Raw genomic sequence first — 17203 nt, forward strand, 5'->3', positions numbered from 1 at the left:
GGGGGGGCGTAGAAGTAGCATCTGGGGGGAGGGTGGGTGGATATCTTTATTTTTATTTTTAAAAAATGAAATAGTAATGTTGTCCTGACTGGACAGGAAGCCTTGTGAGAAGGGACTTACATGTGCCTCAGAAGGCAAAGGAGCAATTGGACTTTTTGTATGATTGAGGTTCTTATTGGACTTTTCCCTAGGATTTTATTTGTTGTTTTTGCATTTCTGTCTATAGGAATTATTTGGGGAGGGGCCCAGTGGGCCCTCAGTTAGTGCCCTCCGTCTCTGAGGCAGGTCGGGAGGGACGGGGAGGGCTGCGTGTGCTGGACTGAGGCCTGCGCCACTGGGCCTTTCTGATTTTGCCTCCAAAGGAGAGCGATGTGATACCTACGTGTGTAACGAAGGGCCTTCCGTATGGAGGTCTGCAGAGGACCTGTGTTCAGGGACCTGGGCTCTTTTGGGGGGAGTTTTTCCTCTCGTCTTCCCCTAGTTTGCTAGGACTTGCCCTGAATGCTGTCTTCTACCCCTCTATTCAGCTCTTCTGGGGGTCATCTGGTCCCTGTGAATACGCCTGGGTGCTCCCCCATAGGTCTCTCCCTTCATTTTTCTCTGGTGAGATAAACTGCTGCCTCGGCCCTTGGGTTTGGTTTCACCCCAGGGTGTCTTGGCCCTAGGAATGGGCCTCTAGGCTGCAGATGCCAGCGTGGCTGGCTGTTGCGTGGTTTCTGGGAAGCTTTCCTCATCACCCACCACTCCTTTTGTTTTGCTGCTTCTCTCCCAAACTCCGTTTCTGTTACATTTTTTTAATAAGAATTTCTCTCATTCTATGGGGCCATAAACCTATTTTGTCTGGAGCCAAAGGGATGCCCCAGCTGAAGAAAAAGGGTGCGGGTGGGGGATCCCATTAAAACTGTTGTTTTTTCCAGTGATTTTCTTTGGTTGTGAGGAGGCTGGATTGAGCTGAGCTGGAAGGGAGAGACTGGGTCTCTGATCTCTTAATACTCTTCATTCCCTACCAAATGGATTTGAAATTCACTCGCACGCTTTACTCCGAAAGGTTGTCTTCCTTGAAAAAAGGAGAGACTTTGAATTTGATATTAACTTTTTAAATTGGCTGGTTGTGCCCGGTGATTGGGGAATGGAGTTAAGTGGGGATACAATGTGGACTGTCCCTCCCCAGCTCCAAGGATCAGAAATTCCCCCTTTCGCTGACTCATTCCATAACTGGAGAAAGAAGCTCCATTCGTTGAAGCCACAGAGCAGCAAGGAAGTTTAAACTTTTAAATTAAAAATGTCAAGGATAAAGCTGGCTGCTGTGGGCAGGGGTTAGGGGAGTGGAGAACAGAGGTGGAACTTCTCTAGATGAATGGACCAGAGATGTGTTACGGGCTTTTTGCCTGTAGCTCATTTTACCTTGACCCTCTATGCCCCTGTTAAAGAGGTCTGTGTACTGTACCCACTTCCCAGACGTCCTTTATCTCCTACTTTCTCTGGAATTGTATTTTCTAATAAATGATGTTTAGAAAAACAAAACTATCATTTTCAAGATTTGTTGATGTTTAAATGTTTAGATTAAAACATCTGATGTAGGACTTCCCTGGTGGCACAGTGGTTAAGAATCCGCATGCCAATGCAGGGGACACGGGTTCGAGCCCTGGTCCGGGAAGATCCCACATGCCGCGGAGCAGCTAAGCCCGTGAGCCACAACTACAGAGCCTGTGCTCTAGAGCCCACGTGCCACAACTACTGAAGCCCGCGTGCCTAGAGCCCGTGCTCTGCAACAAGAGAAGTCACTGCAATGAGAAGCCCACTCACCACAACGAAGAGTAGCCCCCGCTCACCACAACTAGAGAAAGCCCTCGCGCAGCAACAAAGATCCAATGCAGCCAAAAATAAATAAATTTATAAAAAAAACAAACAAAACAAAGAAACAAAAAAACATCTGATGTACAAGATGAAGATAATAATGATAGTAGTGTTTCTACAAATGGTAACTTTTATATGCACTGGTGTGGTGCACCAGGCATTTCACATGTGTCAGCTAAATCTTTCCTTAAAACAACTTGATCAGGTGAGTATTATCTTCCCCAGTTTACAGATGAAGGAACTGAAGCCCAGAGAGATTAAGTAATTTGCTTAAGGACATAGCCAGTCGGCCTTGGCTCTAGAATTTGAACCCAGGTTTATTTGACTCTTGAGTGTTTTAATATACATGATGTCATTTTTCATTACAACTACCCTGGAAAGTAGACATGGCTCATTTGTTAATTCTGTCAACAAACTTTTACTGTGCTTACCAGTGCTACCTGGTGGCGTGCCTCCATTCATAAAGAATACAGACCTTGGAGCTGGGCCCTGGGCCCTGTACCAGGTAACCGGCTGTGGGTTACAAAGATAAATTAAGACAGTTCTCTGCATTTAAGAAGTTTACTGCCTAGTGATATTTAACCAACCCCATTTCATAAGAGAAGAAACAACCCCTGAGATGCCATGCAACGATTACGTTGTTAGAGCAGAGCCGTAGCCCAGAACTGAACCCCAAATGGAAGCTGGAGGTGACGTTACCCTTGTTCAAGCAGTTTACCCAGAAGTTTTCAAAACTCTCCAGTTTGGAGTCATATTTTATGCTGGGAAGTTTTGTGGGGCTTCCAAGGGACTGTTAGTAATAACAGTAGTAAGTGATAACCTACCTGCTGTGTTTCTAAGTGGTTTTGAGATGTCACTGCAGTTCTGGGCAAGTCCCAATGGACCTTTTAAAAGTTAGAACTTGAAACCGGCAAGAGTCTTAGTTAAGGAAATTTCTTGGCCAAATGGGGTAGAAATCTGAACCACCTGGAGGGAGTGGGAATGAGAGAGCTGGGGAGTTGGGGGAGAGGGGATGCCCAGGGAGAAGAGAAACAAAAGAAGCCCAGGAGACTGGATTTTCTGCGTTCAAACAGCGGTGGTAAAAAGGAAGTAACTGGACTTGTTAGGATTTGGGAGCTGAAGGTTAGAATGGACTTGAAAGGTCAAAAGCGAGGCAACATTTTAAGTTGGGAGGTAATTCTGGTGCCTGGGACTTGTCTGAGGTGTCTGTCCACAACACTAATGGCCTTCTCTGGGTCAAGTGGGTACCAGGCACTGTGCCTACTAAGATGACAAAGGTGTGGATCCCATCCTCAAGGAGCTCAGAGTCCAGCTAGGGAAGCAGACATGGAAACAGATGATTTCAGTGCTGTGTCTCAGGGACAAAGGTGGAAAAGGGGAGGGGTGGGCAGGCGGAATGGGAGCTATTTGAACTGAGTTCCATCAGAACTCTGGATTTCATTCTTAGTGTGATGGGGATGCCATTACAAGGTTTTGAGAAAGGGACTGCAGCACTCTACGTTTTCGAAGATCATTCTGGCTGCTGTTTGAAGCAAGAATGGAAGCAGTAGTCTAGGAGGGGAATGAGAGTAGCATGGGGATAGTGAAAGGTAGTTAAATTCTGGATATATTTTGAAGGTAGAGCTGAAAGGATTTGCTGTTGGATTGGATGTGGGGTTGAGGGAAAGAGGAATTGAGGATGACTCGTAAGTTTAGGGCCTTGGCAACTTGACGAAAATGACTGTGGGGGCATTATGGGATGGGGAAGATGGGCTTGGTGGATCACAATTAAGAATTTTGATCATGGTAAGTTTGAGATGTCTGGACATCCAAGTAGAGAAGTAGGAGGATGGAATCCGAAGCCCAATGGAGGGGTCAGTCTGGAGTTTAGAAGTGAAGGTCAGCATTTAGTTGGCATTTAGTGCCATGGAACTGGATGAGATCACCTAGGTTAAAGAGGCTAAAAAAAAAAGGCACCGGTGACTGAGCTCTGATACAGGTCAACATTTAGAGGAAGAGGAGGAGTCACTGAAATTGTAGGGAAACCAAGGGAATGGTGTCATGGGAGTCTAAAGAAAAGTATTGTCAATATCCTAGGGCTGCTGTAACAAAGGACCACAGACTGGGTGGCTTAAACAACAGTATCACAGTTCTGGAGGCCAGAAGTCCAAGATCAAGGTGTCGGCAGTGTTGGTTCCTTCTGAGAGTTGAGAAGGAGAATCTGTTCCATGCCTTCTCCTAGCTTCTGGTGGTTTGCTGCCAATCTTTTGCATTACTTGGCTTGTAAGTACATCATCCCAGTCTCTGCCTTCATGTTCACACGGAGTTCTCCCTGTGTGTGCGCATGTGTCCAAATTTCCCCTTTGTGTAAGACATAGTCATGCTGGATTAGGGCCCACCGTAATGACCTCATCTTAATTTACAAAGACCGTATTTCTAAATAAGGTCACATTCGTAGGTACTGGGGGATTAAGACTTCAATATCTTTTAGGGGAGTGCACATCAACCCACAAGTCAGAGAACTGGATTTGGCAAAATGTTCTTAGTGATCTTGATAAGAGCTGTTTTAATGAGTGTTGCGGATGAAAGCCACATTGGAGTAGCCTGACGACAGAATAGGTGTGGAGAAAGTGGAGACTGTGAGAATAGACAATGCTTGAGAAATTTTTGCTGTAGTGGTGTAGAAACTCGGAGGTGCACGTATCCAGGAGAGGTTTTCTTTTTTTTGTTTTTTGTTTGTTTGCTTGTTTGTTTTAAGATAGGTGATATTAACTCATGTTAATGTGAGTGTTCCACCAGCTTAATGAATAGACATTGTGAAACAGTCTCAGTGTAGGAGATGCAAAGCTGCTAAGGAACTATCTAGGGGGACTTCCCTGGCAGACCAGTGGTTAAGATTCTGCGCTTGCACTGCAGGGGGTTGCAGGTTCGGTCCCTGGTCTGGGAACTAAGATCCTGCATGCCGTGCTGCCAAAAAAAAAAAAGGAACTATCCAGGAATGCCTGGCATGGATGAAATTTGTCATTACAAATAGGAAGTGAGTCAGTCAGCATGTCTGAGTGCTTTTCTCCAGCAATGGCTAGCTGCAAGGGGGTAGGCTCAGAATAAGTGGATAGTTGGGTTTCACTAGGGTTGGGGTTTTGCCAGAGAAGAATATTGGTGTAGAGCACAAGAATGAAGGGTCTTTGCAAGGGGGTAGTTTTCATACTGGACCATGGAATTCATGCTTGGGTAAGGAGGGAAGTGAAGGAGGGTGATGAATCACAAAAAAAGTGGTAATGGCAATGGTTTGGAGGTTTGGCGGGTGGGGGGCGGTGATAAGTACCTGAATAGGGATTCCAAGGCAGCGAGCTGGAAAGATAGGAGGTGGTTTCCGGAGTGTGGGATACTTGGGAAAAGATTTTGGAGGTGGTACTGACTGAAAAATGAAGTGAAAAGCTATACACCCTTTACCTCAGGCCCTGCAAAATCTTTAAAAATAAACATAATTAGCTGAGGTTTAAATTACCTTCTGCCAAAGTGCCAGTCAGCTGGCCCGTCTAAAGACTTCTTGTCTTCACCAGCACGCACACAGCCCTGGCAACACAGCGCTATCTCTGTGAACAGAGCTGCCCTCCCTCTGCCGCCTGGTTGATAGAGGGCTGCAGGAGATGGTTCACACTTTAGTTTCCTGCAGAGACTGACAAGGCAAAGTCACATATTCTTAGAGTTTTCCAGTACTTTATGATGGCATTTTTTCCCTTTAGAGCAACTTCCAAGGTACGGAAGATTAAAAGTATGTATCCAATGACTAGATGGGGAAGGAAAGGCCCATTCAAGATGTTTTAAGGAACATTTGGGGGGGAGGCCCATGGTGTTAGTGACAAAGTTGAGAGTGGAATGTAAAAGTCTTGACCATAAGGAAGATGCTATTATTTTAAAGTATTATTACGCTTCCATTCATTCAACAAACTGGCACCTATTATGTGCCAGTCAACATGCTAGGTCAGTGGTTCCTAAACTTTTTGGTCTCAGGACCCCTTCCTTTTTACACTCTTAAGAATTGTTGATGACCCCAAAGAACTTTTGCTTATGTAAATTATATCTATGGATAATTATTGTTTTAGAACTCAAACCTGAGGAATTTAAAAAATATTTGTTAATTAAAAAATAATAAACCCATTACATGTTAACATAAATAACACTCTTAATGAAAAAATATTTTTTTCAAAACAAAAATGTCTAGCAAGAAGAGTGGCATTGTTTTACATTTTTTTCCAAATGTCTTTAATATCGGGCTTTATAAAAGACATCTAGGATCTCATGTCTGCTTTTGCATTCAGTCTGTTGCCAGATCCCATATCATGTGTCCTCTAGAAGGTACATGTCCACTATATACTCATGAGAAAATGAGAGTTAAAAAGGAAAATAGGGCTTCCCTGGTGGCGCAGTGGTTAAGAATCTGCCTGCTAATGCAGGGGACACGGGTTCGAGCCCTGGTCCTGGAAGATCCCACATGCTGCGGAGCAACTAAGCCCGTGCGCCACAACTACTGAGCCCGCGGGCCTAGAGCCCGTGCTCCACCACAAGAGAAGCCACCACAATGAGAAGCCGCGCACCGCAACGAAGACCCAACACAACCAAAAATAAAAACAAATAAATTAATTAATTTTTTTAAAAAAAGGAAAATAACAGCTTAGTATTATCATGAAAATATTTTTGACCTTGAGGATCCTCTGAAAGGGTCTTAAAATGGGATCCCCAGGGGTTCCCAGAGCATACTTTGGGAACTACTGGCATACAGCCCTCAAGGAGCTGAGTCCAGCAAGAGAGAAGAACATTCACAGGGATATATAGTGTAGTGCTCTAATAGAGTATAACAATATAATTCTGACTGGGAAGTTCAGCAAAGACTTCAAGAAGGTGTTGCCATTTGAGTTGGACCTTGAAGCATGAGTAGGTATATAACAGAGGAGGTGATGGCTTTCTTGGCTGAGAAACAGCATGAATAGTGGCATGAAACAAGCCCAGTGTTCCTAGAGTATAACCTGCATGAAGGGAAGTTACTGAAGAGAAGTCTGGAAAAGTATAGTGGAAGGACAGACTGTACAGAGCCTTTATTCTGCAGGTGATGTGAAACAATTGTTAGCTGCTACATAACAAATATTAGCTGATGTTTGTGCCCCTACTCTATCTAGGGTAGGCACGATATTAGGAATTTCGTTCACTCACCAACCCACTGAAGCTTTGAGTATATAATTTGCATACTTGGATCTCTTGGTCTATTATTAAACTGACTCCTATTATTAATACATTTTTTCTGAAGTTCTGAAGTTCTTAGGATTGTAAATGAGGTATTTCCAGAGATACGGATAATAAGATAAAAAGGGGTAAACCACAGAAATCGAGGACCTCTTAGTTTCCTAGAAAGAAGTGGCTGTTCTCTGAACAGTCCCAACAAAGAGGAGCAGCTGGCCTCCTCTTGGCTCCTAAAAGATCTTACTGCTGTCCCCAGTGCTCAAAACTGCTACACTCCCTCAGTAACAGATACTTGACTTCAGAGGTGTCGATTAAAAAGTTTTAGCAGAAATAAAGAAATGGACTAAGACCAAACTCACAAGAGAGAATCAAATGTAGCAACTAAGATTATGAGACATAATTTTTTCAAAGGATAATGGTCTGTGCTTCCTTCTTTGGGTGTTGTATCCTGTGGTTCTGTGGGCTCAGGATACAAATATGACTTGAATATGACTTGAATGGGAAGTATAAAAGAGAGTAAACAGTTCTGAGGGCTCCGTTTCTTTCCTCCTCTGTGACTTCAGTTTGCCCCACCGAGGGAATTGTCTAACAGGGACACCACGTGAGAAACATGAGTTCACTTTTTTATGAGACATATGTGGGTTGGATGCTGAAAGACCTCAAAGCTAGATCCTAGGTAGAGCTAAACCGTTGGTTAGAAACCCTAAAACCGACGGGGCAGGAATGCATAATGATTCATTTTTCTTTTTTTTTTTTAATTTTTATGTTTTTGTTTATTTATTTTTGGCTGTGTTGGGTCTTCGTTTCTGTGCGAGGGCTTTCTCTAGTTGTGGCAAGTGGGGGCCACTCTTCATCGCGGTGCGCGGGCCTCTCACTATCGCGGCCTCTCTTGTTGCGGAGCACAGGCTCCAGACGCGCAGGCTCAGTAATTGTGGCTCACGGGCCCAGTTGCTCCGCGGCATGTGGGATCTTCCCAGACCAGGGCTCAAACCCGTGTCCCTTGCATTAAGCAGGCAGACTCTCAACCAGGGCGCCACCAGGGAAGCCCTCATTTTTCACTTAAGACTTATTAATCACATTACTAGTGTTAACACCAGATATGTATCTACACAGCATTTCCCAACTTTTATTATACTAAGATCTTAGGTTGATGATCTACTTAGCACTCAATAACACTGGAACCCCAGTGTTGCATAGATATATGCAAGTCTAAGATATTTGTATACACTTGGGTGTGTATTAGGCCATTAAAAGGCTTCCAGGGAATTCTCCACCTCTTTAAGCCGCACCCCTTGGCCCAAAGGGCGGGGAGGAGGGGCTGGAGGGGGGTGGAGGGGCGGTTTCCTAGGCGACCGCCGAGCAGCAAGTGCGCACGCGTAGAGCCTGGGCCCGGCTGATGCAATCTCCCTCGCGCGAGCTGCGTCTACCGAGAGTAAGGAAGCCGACAGGGACCTGAGCGAGGCCAATCAGCGGCCACAAGGAAGAGTGCGGAAAGGCCCGCCCGCCTGATCCTGCGAGTGACGTTCGGCGGCCCTGAGCTGGTGGCGTAGCCGTCCGCCATCCTTCGTCTCGTCCGCTTGCCTGGAGGCGTCCTGCCTCGGCGCTGGCCCTGCGGCCATTTTGAGCTTCGCTTCCACCCGCCCGCCGGCCCAGCCCTTCCGGGGTCGCTTAGCTGAGGGGCTTTTCCACGGTCCGTCTCTCCTGGCAAGTCGCCGCCGCCGCCTCCGCGGAAGGGCTCCTATCTATGGTGGAGAGGGCTGGAGAGGACTAGGACACCTCCTTTCCGCCAGGATGGATGTCGCCTCGGCCGCCGCGTCCTGTGCCCGCCGTTCCGGACTGTGGTCTGCCGCCCGCGGCCGAAGCCGCTCTCCTCTGTGGCTCTTCTGTTGGCCCGGGGATCGGCCTGGGGCATCAACTCCGCCGCTGGGCAAGGCTGAGACTCTGTAGGCCTTTTGGAGTCCCTCCCGGCCGCCCGCCGCTGAGCTCCGCGTTCCTCCCTGAGAGACTGCCGAGAACGCGGAGATGGAGCCGGCAGCAGACGGATCGCGGGAACGGGCCGCCCCGCTGGCGGACTCCCGGTTCCGGCTGCCCTTCTTCTTCCCTCGGCGCTCGCGACCAGGCACTTCCAAGTTCCCCGCACCTCCTGCCTCGGAACACTCCGGGGATCTCAAACTGGCTTCTTGTCCCCCGCCCGAGGCTCGGCGCAGCTCGTGGATGCAGGTGCTTTCCCAACTCTTCGCGCCGCTCCCCGGCTTGCTTCAGAAGCTGCTGATCTGGAGCCAGCTTTTCGGTGGGATGATTCCGACCAGATGGCTAGATTTTGCTGGAGGCTACAGCGTGCTGAGAGCCCTGAGGGCCCGGGAGGAACCCGCCGCCCCCACGGCGCCGAAATCTCTGAGTTCGCTGCGGCTCGACCCCTCGGCTGACGCGGCCGCCGTTCCCCTCGATTGGCTAGAGGAGGGCATCCACTGGCAGTGCTCGTCCCCAGATCTAGAATTGGAACTTAAAGCCAGGGGAGGAACTTTGGACTCCGCAGCCCACGCTTTTCTCCTAGAGCAGCAGCTGTGGGGAGTGGAGCTCCAAGCCAGTCTGTTCTCCGGCCGGGAACTTGGCCCTTCGCCCTCCGGGCCTCTCAACGTTCAGCGCTTAAGCAATGCCAACGTCGTCTCCTATTTGCTGAACCCCTCCTATCTGGACTGCCTGCCCCGGGTAGAGCTGAGCTATCAGAGCAGCGTTGGAAGTGGCGAGCTGGTCGATTTCCAGGCGCTGAGCTCAGAGAGCGGCTGCCTGGATGAGGTCCCGTCTCATCCCCAGCCGCTCAACGCGGAGATGGTTCGCGTCTCGTGGCAGGGATGTGCGCCTCTCTCTAGAGAAGGGCTGCCCGAAATCCACCATCTTCGCATGAAGCGGCTGGAATTCCTTCAGCAGGCCAGCAAGGGCCAAGCGTTACCCACCCCTGACCAAGATCATGGCTACCACAGCCTGGAGGAGGAGCACAGCCTGCTCCGGATGGATCTGAAGCACCGCAGAGATAGTGCAACACAGTGTGTTCCCGCTGCTGGAGCCGTTCCCGGAACCGCTCAGGAACCCACTGAGGAGAAAATAGAATTGTTGACTAAAGAGGTTCCCCTTGCTCTGGAAAGACAGGGCACCTCGGAAGGCTGTCTATCTTGTGAGGTTCCTACGGAGCAGGAGCCTGGAGAGGACCAAACAAGTGTAGTTGACTCCTCAGACATAGACGATGACCTTCCCACTTCTGCCAGACCAGCCTGTAGCAACAAATTGATAGATTACATTTTGGGAGGTGCAGCCAGTGACCTGGAAACAAGTTCTGATTCAGAAGGTGAGGATTGGGATGAAGACGCTGAGGATGATGGTTTTGATAGCGATAGCTCACTCTCAGAATCAGACCTTGAACAAGACTCAGAAGGGCTCCACCTTTGGAACTCTTTCTATAGTGTCGATCCTTATAACCCCCAAAACTTCACAGCAACAATTCAGACTGCTGCCAAAATTCTTCCCAGAGACCCTTCTGGCTCAGAGACGGATTTGTCTGACAAGTCTAATCTAGAAAATCCTCCCCGGACTGCAAGCCTTCCTGAGTCTCCTGACCGTAATTCTGGAGAAGAAGATGACTGGGAATCTAGTGCAGATGAAGCAGAGAGTCTCAAACTGTGGAACTCTTTCTGTAATTCCGATGACCCCTACAACCTTCTAAATTTTAAGGCTCCTTTTCAAACATCAGGGAAAAATTGGGAAGGCTGTCGTGACTCAGAGAGGCCATCTGAGTCTATTGTGGCCATTTCTGAGTGTCACACCTTACTTTCCTGTAAGGTGCAACTGTCAGGGAGCCGAGAAAGTGAATGTCCAGACTTGGTACAGGGTGGGGTTCTTTCTGGAGAAAGACACACACACATCCAGAGAAAAAAGGTTTGTTTCTTTCTTTTAACATGCCTGATAATTTGTATTGCCTGTTCTGATGTGGTTAAGGATATCAGCATGACTTTCCTGGAGGCATAACAGTGCATATTTTTGAGGAAGGACTGCAAGCTCTTATACTTGGATTGAGAAATGAGCTTCCCCCCCACCCCCCACTTCCCTCATTAGAGTGTTATTCCTGTCTGAATTGAAGGTGCCATTGTATAGATGTTAGCTGGAAGGTGCTGTTTTCTTTTGGATTGGCAGCTCTGGACTGTTTTCCTCCAAGCTTCAACTTTTCACTTTTTTTTTAAGAAACAAAAATTAAACCTTGTGTGTACACGATTTAATTCTAGAGATTGAGAAGATCCTATTATAGCCATAGAGTTTTAAATGGTAATAAATGTGGTGTTTGCAGACACTTAGTGTTGTAGTTACATGATAACAGTGTCTTCGTTCCTGTCCGTTAGAACCCAAAGGGATGATGGTACCAAGTAGCAAGTCATATTTGTCTGGTTGTTTGCCATGAAAGAAAATACTAATTTCAATATTAAAAACTTTTGGACATTTGGGATTTTAATTGACAGTCAAAAACAATACAGAAAATAGTGTTGCTTTTTCTTGAGAAGGCAGTACTAGTTATTATTGGCCAGCTGCAGGTTAATAATCATTTGTAACAATGATGGTCACTTATTTGGTTTTCTTGAGTAGTTGCTTCCTATTCCCAGGCTAGTCTTAAAACTTCACGGAGCATTTTATTTTACTCTTTCAACACATTGTCAAGTTAACCTTATTTTGGGAGTCTTTTGAATTGCTTTTTTTTCTCTATTGTTTATTCAGCTGAAGTTATTAATTGGAGAGAGATCCCCCCAAACACACAGGGTATCTTTTATTGTGAAGGGAAAGTTTCTTCAGTTACCTTTACTTATATTTGGAAAGAGAAAGGTGTAGGTAAATTATTATTGACCTCAGATTCTGCAGCATCAAAGTTTCAAGTGGAAAGAACCATCCACTGGCTCCAAATGACCAGCTTAATACTTTGAAACTCTTCCAGGGGTAGAAGATGTCCCTAAATGGTGGTAATCTTATGTCTTAGCCATAGAAGCAGAATAAGGCATAATAAAAATTAAATTTCAGTTTACACTTTTGTGAATGCTGTCATCAAAGAGTTTTCCTCTATATTTTTAAAGGGTCCCTGACAAAATGACCTATTTAGTGAATAGGTAAGAAGCGAAGTGGGGCAATGGAAGGAGCACTTGGCACCTGGAGACCTTTGTTCCCCACTCCTGAGTAGTTAGGGCCAAGAGATTTGGGAAGACAGCCAGAGCTAGGAAGTAACTTGACCTCTCATGGCTTTGATTCACTTATTTATCTTATGGAAGTAATAATAATAATAATAACTATTGTATGAATTATTGCACGGTTTAAATGAGGTGAGTAGATAAAACTCACAGTTAGTTGCTTTGCCTTTAAAATGGTAGCTCTTTCTTGTTCAGGGACCTCAGGCCAATCTCATGCCTCCTTTTAGCTTGCTCATTGAATAAGACTGAGATGAGTCAAGGAGATGTGTCTCAACTATTACTATGAACTAGAAGCAACATTTGTAAAAGATTATGTCTGAGATATGGTAAAATTATTTATAGCCTTTGACTACATGCCATTCTTTAGGTATATGGGAATAATGGATAGAGCCTACTTCTTAGAATAAGGCTTTCAGATCTGGGAGTTTAAAATGCTTTGCGTCATGGCATAACATGATGCAGATTGTGGAGCCAGACTCAGGGTTTGAATCCTTATTGCATGCATAGAAGCTGTGTGATTTGAACAGGTCAGTTAACCTACCTACCTTGGTTTCCTTATCTGTACAATGGAGATGATAGTAATACATACCCTATAGGGTTGATAGGATGATTAAGTGAGATAAAAATTGCCAAGTACTTTGAAAAGAGCCTGGCATATGATAACCACTATATAAATGTTTGTTGTTGTTATTTATCTTGGTGACACAATGAATGAGTAACACTAGAATGCAATATCTTTTAAGGTATTACATACCTACTAATTGTCCTCGGGGGCATTCCTTGGCCTGATGTAAAGGGAATGAAAGTAGTAGGTCACAGTGGGATTAGCTGATGTAACTATTGAACGTATTTTAAAACAAGTTTTTACTTTTGGTGTTTGATATCTTAAAAAGAAACTTCCATATTAGAAATTAAGTAGGGATTAAAAGGGACTGTCACTCTTACATGTGATCATGTATATTGTAATATTCTCAATTTCATGTATATGTAGTGATAGCGTATTGAGGAGGAATACAAAGAGGGTTTTTATCTTAACTACAGTCTCTCTTATAGTAACATAACTTTAAAGATATGTTAATTTTACTGCAGTTTGTTTACTAAGTAACTCTCTTCTGTATTCTTATTACAAAAGTAATAATATAAGAATAATACTACATATTTATGATTCAAGAATTGGAAAGCACTGAAAAGTGAAATTTTTTTTTGGAAAAAGGAAGAATAGAAATAAGTCACGATCTTGTTAAAGCTTTTGTGTTGTAATAAAAGCATTGACTCCAGGAATATATTTCTGAAATATTTTGTTTGGAAACATTTGTCATTTGGAAGAGTATCACAGAATTGATTTCCCTAAGGATTAAAAAAAGTAAAGATTAATAACATCAGAAGAATTTCACTTACCCATCTGGATTCATTTTTAACACCAAAACTAGGAGGGGGTAGTCTGGGGTTGACTGGATAATGGATGGGGGATGGCACTCTGGGTGTTGTGTGTGTGTGTGTGTGTGTGTGTGTGTGTGTGTTGTGTGAGAGAGAGAGAAGGAGAAAGAGAAAGGAATTAAAGGGACATTTGCCCACTGTTTTATTCAGGTGTCATCTAGTCAGTTAGAACCCTTCCTTTCCTCCCTCCCTCCCTTCCTTCCTCCCTTCATTCCTTCCTTTTGCTTCTGTTATACTTGAGATTAAAATTAGTCTATATCTTTATAGGTAACCTTCCTTGAAGAAGTTACTGAGTATTATATAAGTGGTGATGAGGATCGAAAAGGACCATGGGAAGAATTTGCACGGGATGGATGCAGGTTCCAGAAACGAATTCAAGAAACAGAAGACGCTATTGGATACTGCTTGACATTTGAGCACAGAGAAAAAATGTTTAATAGACTCCAGGAAATGTGCTTCAAAGGACTTAATGTTTTCGAGCAATGTTAAGATGATGTGACAGCCTCTGGCCCTAGCAAACACTACCTCTTACTTGAGAGGTTTCTTTTAAAAACAAAAATTGGCAGCTGTCCTTTGACTTTTTTCTTAGAGGATATGCAACTTGGATCCAGTGACCTAATTTAATATGTTTTTTTTTGCAATATATCCCACTCAGAAATGTACAGGTTTGAAGCCAAGACCTGAAAATGAAGGATGAGACGGTGTGATTTCTAATCCTCCTTTTTTGTTTAGTTGGATTTGTTTTTGAATGTTGTTTGCTTGCTGAAGTGAAAAGGGGACCTCTTATGGTGTAGTTTTGCACTTTGAAAACTTATTTTCTTGGGAAACAATATTTATAGGGTTCGAAGCCCATTTTTCATTCTAATTTAAATTACGTGTACCTGTCTAAAAACTTTGGGCTCTTTTTTCCCCCCGAACATTCTGAAATTAATGGGCTGTTATGTTTTCTCTATATATTTTTTTATTTCAGTAATTTGGCCCTTCTACTTCAAGGCTAAGAAAATAATCTTGTATGTACTACCAACTTAAAGTACATTATCTTGTGTCATTGTGGTTTTTTTTTCTTTCTAAAAATGACTGGTTGAAAATGTGTGGTGGGTTTTTATTTCTGGATTAAGCTCTACCTAGGATATTTCCAAGGACTGTCACAAAACCTATATGTGCAGTACTTTCTGTTACTTTGGGAAAGCTGCATATTTCTGCCAAATTTTAACATCTGATATACTTAATTTCTGTGCAAACTCTTTTTTGAAGAAGATTCTGTATATGTTATTATAGTTCCCACTTGGGTGGTTCTTTGTGTCTTCAACAGGTAGAAATTGTTGTAAAAGACAGCAGAAGTAATAATTGCATCATAGTTGCTTTTAAATTTAAAAGCTTAAAATTTTCCTAGGAAGAAGATAGGAGACATCTCAGAGCAGTTTGGTCTTGTTGTATGTGCTCTCAAAAGAAAACCAGTGTTATTAATATCATGCCTCAGCACCGTCACTTTTAAAACCTGTCAGGATGGCACTGTGAACTTGGAAATGGGCAGTTCTTAATTTTCCAGTTTGAAATGTAAAATGTAGACTTCAGTCAATATCCAAGTTTATGGTGTTCTCCTTTTTTAATAGTGAGAGAAGTAATGGCAAGACCTATAGTTTCAGGAAAGAACTATAGATTTAACAAATAGAAAGTCTTAATATCTTCAGCCCAAAGTTTACTTTTGTTTTTTTTTCCACTTGAAAAAAGGCGGTATCTTTAATAAACAAAAGTGACAATGTTCATTTTCCAAAGCAAACTACAAGCAAAAAAAAAAACTACAAAGAAATGAGATTTTCCAGATTTACCTTGACCAAAGTTTACTTTTGAATCAAAGTTTCTGCAGTGACTGATTGTGTTTGGTTTATTTAGCTAGTTCTACATGGTGTGCATTTGTTAGGTTGAGGGAATGTTAACCAACTCCTTAATGGTCTATTTTTATTTCATGTGCCTCCTATCACAGGTAATGGAAAACATGAATAGAATAGATGACCTCTTAATTTTGAAGTTGTTCCAGAGTGGGGACAAATTTTTCATCAGAAGTGCTTGCAGGGTTACTACCTCAGTTTATAATCTACCTGGTCATTATTTTATTTGTTTGGTTTGCTCTAAGAACTGCCTCTAGTGTTAATATGTATATATATGTGTATATATATATTCATACGTAAACACACTGAGAGTACAAGTAAAAGTCAGTTTTTTGCAGAGCCCTTCTTCAATGTGGTTTGTGCCCCTGCATTTTAGGTAATCACAGGGAATGCATTTATAGAGTCTGGTATAACACCATGGAAATAAGCTAAGTTTCAAACACCAGCTGTGTCAGTTGGAAAGAAGGTGTCACTTGCCTTGAAAAGAAAACTTTGAAAATGTGTAGGCATTCTTTTAAAACCAGACTGAAGTATACTGTTTTCAGAGACTTAGGTTGTGTTTTGTGTTTCTGAAATCTTGCACCTCTGCATATATGAAAATAATGGGATACCTTTACATTTACTGGATTTTGGAGAACTGTTCCCTTGAGATTCCAGCCTCACTACCAAATACGTAAAAGCTTGGTGAAGAGTTCTCGCATTTACTACCCTCCTTTAAAAGAAGTGATCAGGTGGTGATAAGGACAAAAGGGACCATTTTAAAGTTGGACAAGGGAAGAAACAGAATTCTTACCAGTTTCCTTCCGATTCTAGTTGCTGGAACAAAGTTAAACCTTCAGTCTTAAAATCCTTGGAAGTTTTAACTGAACATTTTACACACCTAAAAGTCTTGCAACGGTGCTTTAAGTATCAATGTAGCATATGAAAGGCTTTGTACAGACAAGTAAAATTTCCTTTTCTGAGTGTTCAAATGTGATAACACCATCTCGTCATCTTTAACTTGAAATCAAAACTATCAGATTTTATTTTTTTATAATTTAAGGAAGGTGAAGTTAGGGGACTAGAAGACATCTAAATTGGCTTCTACAGATCCAATGATTTAAATGTAACCAGTTTGTTGGGACTTTATAGCTAAAATTATATTTGTGTATATAACTGTTAGCTAATCTGTAAATTGTAATAAATATATTTGCAATTATTAAATGTTACAAGATATTTTGGTTCAATTTTATATTGTATTTTACATTATTTTCAGTATTACTGAGCAGGATTTCCAGAATTAAATCAGGTGTTTTTGTAGAAGCACTGTAAACTTCAAAGGTGCTGCACAAATTTATGTGGTTTGAAAAGGTTATGTGACATGGAAATTACACCACACCTAACTGAAGCAGAAGGAATGGTAAGGGGATAAATATTATAATTGTAAACCACATTTTGGTATTAGAAAAGAGAATTTAGTTCTTAAGAGTATGAAATGCCCTTCTTAGAGACTGGGGGTTTGATTCTAAAATTGGCCCCAGCTATGTATTTCTGCTGCAAAGAAAACAGTAAAATTGGGGGCTTCCCTAGTGGCTCAGTGGTTAA

General features: G+C 43.3%; 1 protein-coding gene across 1 annotated transcript; it reads left to right on the forward strand.

Annotated features, from left to right (window-relative positions):
* Nucleotides 1-5195: 5195 nt before the first annotated feature.
* On the forward strand, nucleotides 5196-16845 carry PPP1R15B (protein phosphatase 1 regulatory subunit 15B). Its single transcript, XM_082396575.1, is given in 3 exon segments — nucleotides 5196-9077; nucleotides 9080-11004; nucleotides 13998-16845. Coding segments are annotated over 3 exon segments (2355 nt in total). The 5' UTR covers nucleotides 5196-8869; the 3' UTR covers nucleotides 14220-16845.
* The last annotated feature ends 358 nt before the right edge of the window (nucleotides 16846-17203 follow it).

This window comes from Balaenoptera borealis (genome assembly GCF_965194805.1).
Source record: "Balaenoptera borealis genome assembly, chromosome: 1".
NCBI lineage: Eukaryota > Metazoa > Chordata > Mammalia > Artiodactyla > Balaenopteridae > Balaenoptera > Balaenoptera borealis.